Raw genomic sequence first — 2,282 nt, 5'->3', positions numbered from 1 at the left:
TCAAGGGGACATTAGAATTATTTATGACTGTGTGGGTTGGTAAAGGCTAAGGCTGAGGTTGCTTGGGATGCTTACACCTTTTCAGCACACTCATTTTCAGTTTATGCTTTTGGTCAGCAGAGATCCAAAGCCTGGACTGCACATTTTTTAGCATTGATATAACTATACAGTGATGTATAATGGTAAGAAATTTTAAAAAGTCACAGCAAATAGGCAATATTGCTGCAGACAGTAATACCAAATACATGATAACATTGCAGCAGAGTTCTCAAGGGCTTTTTTTATTTGCTTTTGTTTTGTTGCCTCCTTCAAGGCTCTGCTTCTCCTTTGACAAAAACCCTGAGGCCAGAGCCTCACTTCCAGGGCTCCATTCTTGATCCACATCTCTCTCCTTCCCCTCTCAGGAAGCTTCCCACTTCCACTCCCCTACCACAAAGTCTGTAATTCATCATTCTACACCCCTTTAGCACATTCAATCCCATAATCACAACTACAGTGTGCCAGTGTGGGCCTTACATCAGCAGCTCAGGCTCATTATGTGCAACCATCCAAATTCTGCTCATAAATCTATCAAATGAACAGGAGAAGGGGAAAAAAAAAAAGCCCTAAAAACACCCCAAGAAACTTTTACCCAATGCCAGTGACTCGTGTCAGGAAATTGATAGAAGCGCTTGTATCATCTTGCCGAATCTGCAAAAACAAAACAGCGCAATGAACAAACAAAAAGAAAACTTAAGAAGATAAAAGAGCTCAGGCACACTCTGGTTTGGAGGTTCAGTACTCACTACAAAACAGCACCAAGGGCAGCATGGCCTTACAATAATGCCACATGTAACGAGCCTGAAAACCCCCAAACAGCCACGCTAAGGTGAACAGCAGGCCTAAAGCACAAAACTCCACAGCCTTCCAGCAACACATTTCCACTTCTGACAGAAGACCTGCGCAGGCTGATTATGCAAGCTAAAATGTTTTAATAAAGAGGCAGTTTTGAGGCTTTGGCTGAGCTGCTCAATCCTTGATTTCTACTGATCATACACTCTCCTCTGTTCAGGACTCCTAAGACTCCCCAGGGACAACAACAGAAATTTTGCAAGTTATCAAGAAAAGCAGCTATTGAGAAATACAGAACAAGAGAAAGACACCCACCTTTTCCAATTTACGTAGCTTTCCGGTGGATAAGAACTCATCTATCTTTTCAGCTATTTTAGCACCCACTCCATCCTAAATATTGGGGGGTGAGTACAAACAAGTTAACTTAAAAATCACTTAAAATCATTATATGTGTGAAGCAAGGAAAATTCCCTAGAATTTAGAGTCCAGAAAGAACTATGGGGCACCCAAGACCACAATAAAATACTGGACCATAAAAGAGCACAAGAATTCAAGGGTACAATATAAATGGCACAACCACTGTAATGCAAGGGCTATATCAAGTTTATACAGCAATAAGTTTGAACAAGGCTTTGATTCTTACTGCTCAAGACCTCTGAATTAACAAAAGAGTAAGAGAGCAAAGAGGAAAGACATTTTTACAGGCAGAGGCTCAGATGGGATGCCCAATTCCAGCTCTGAAACCCCCACAGAGGCCACACCTGGTCCGTGTCCCCAGACTCTGACACAGGCAGCGCAAAGAGGCGCTGGCAGAAGCGGGGCTGCCCCCAAGGCTTCCCAGGAACCCCGGGCACCCCATCCCTGCTCCCCAGGAACCCCAGTACCTCATCCCCGCTCCCCAAGAACCCCGGGCACCCCATCCCTGCTCCCCAAGAACCCTGAGCACCTCATCCCCACTCCGGCTGCCCCCCATCCTTCCCAGGAGCCCCGGGCACCTCATCCCCGCTCCCCAGGAACCCCCGGCACCTCATCCCAGCTCCGGCTGCCCCCCATCCTTCCCTGGAACCCCCAGCACCTTATCCCTGCTCCGGCTGCCCCCACACTTCACAGGAAGCCCCCCAGCCCCTCATCCCCGCTCCCCAGGAACCCCCGGCACCTCATCCCCGCTCCGGCTGCCCCCAGCACTTCTCAGGAAGCCCCGGCACGTCATGCCCACTCCGGCTGCCCCCACACTTCACAGGAACTCCAGGCACCTCATTCCCGTTCCCCAGGAACCCTCAGCACCTCATCCCCGCTCCGGCTGCCCCCAGCACTTCTCAGGAAGCCCCGGCACGTCATGCCCACTCCGGCTGCCCCCACACTTCACAGGAACTCCAGGCACCTCATTCCCGTTCCCCAGGAACCCTCAGCACCTCATCCCCGCTCCGGCTGCCCCCAGTGCTTCCCAGGAA

At 49.8% G+C, this 2,282-nt stretch overlaps 1 protein-coding gene across 1 annotated transcript in view; it reads right to left on the bottom strand.

The window, feature by feature from the left end:
- POLB (DNA polymerase beta) overlaps nucleotides 1-2,041 on the bottom strand; it is a 9,374-nt gene extending 7,333 nt beyond the window's left edge. The window contains exons 1-3 of the mRNA XM_014310446.2: nucleotides 1,988-2,041; nucleotides 1,147-1,221; nucleotides 632-690 (exon numbers count right to left, since the gene is read on the bottom strand). Coding sequence (XP_014165921.1) covers nucleotides 632-690; nucleotides 1,147-1,221; nucleotides 1,988-2,041 — 188 coding nt within the window. The remainder of the gene's footprint in view (nucleotides 1-631; nucleotides 691-1,146; nucleotides 1,222-1,987) is intronic.
- Nucleotides 2,042-2,282: the final 241 nt, after the last annotated feature.

The sequence above is a fragment of the Geospiza fortis genome, unplaced genomic scaffold (assembly GCF_000277835.1).
Source record: "Geospiza fortis unplaced genomic scaffold, GeoFor_1.0 scaffold417, whole genome shotgun sequence".
NCBI lineage: Eukaryota > Metazoa > Chordata > Aves > Passeriformes > Thraupidae > Geospiza > Geospiza fortis.
This window is presented reverse-complemented; position numbering and strand designations above follow the sequence as displayed.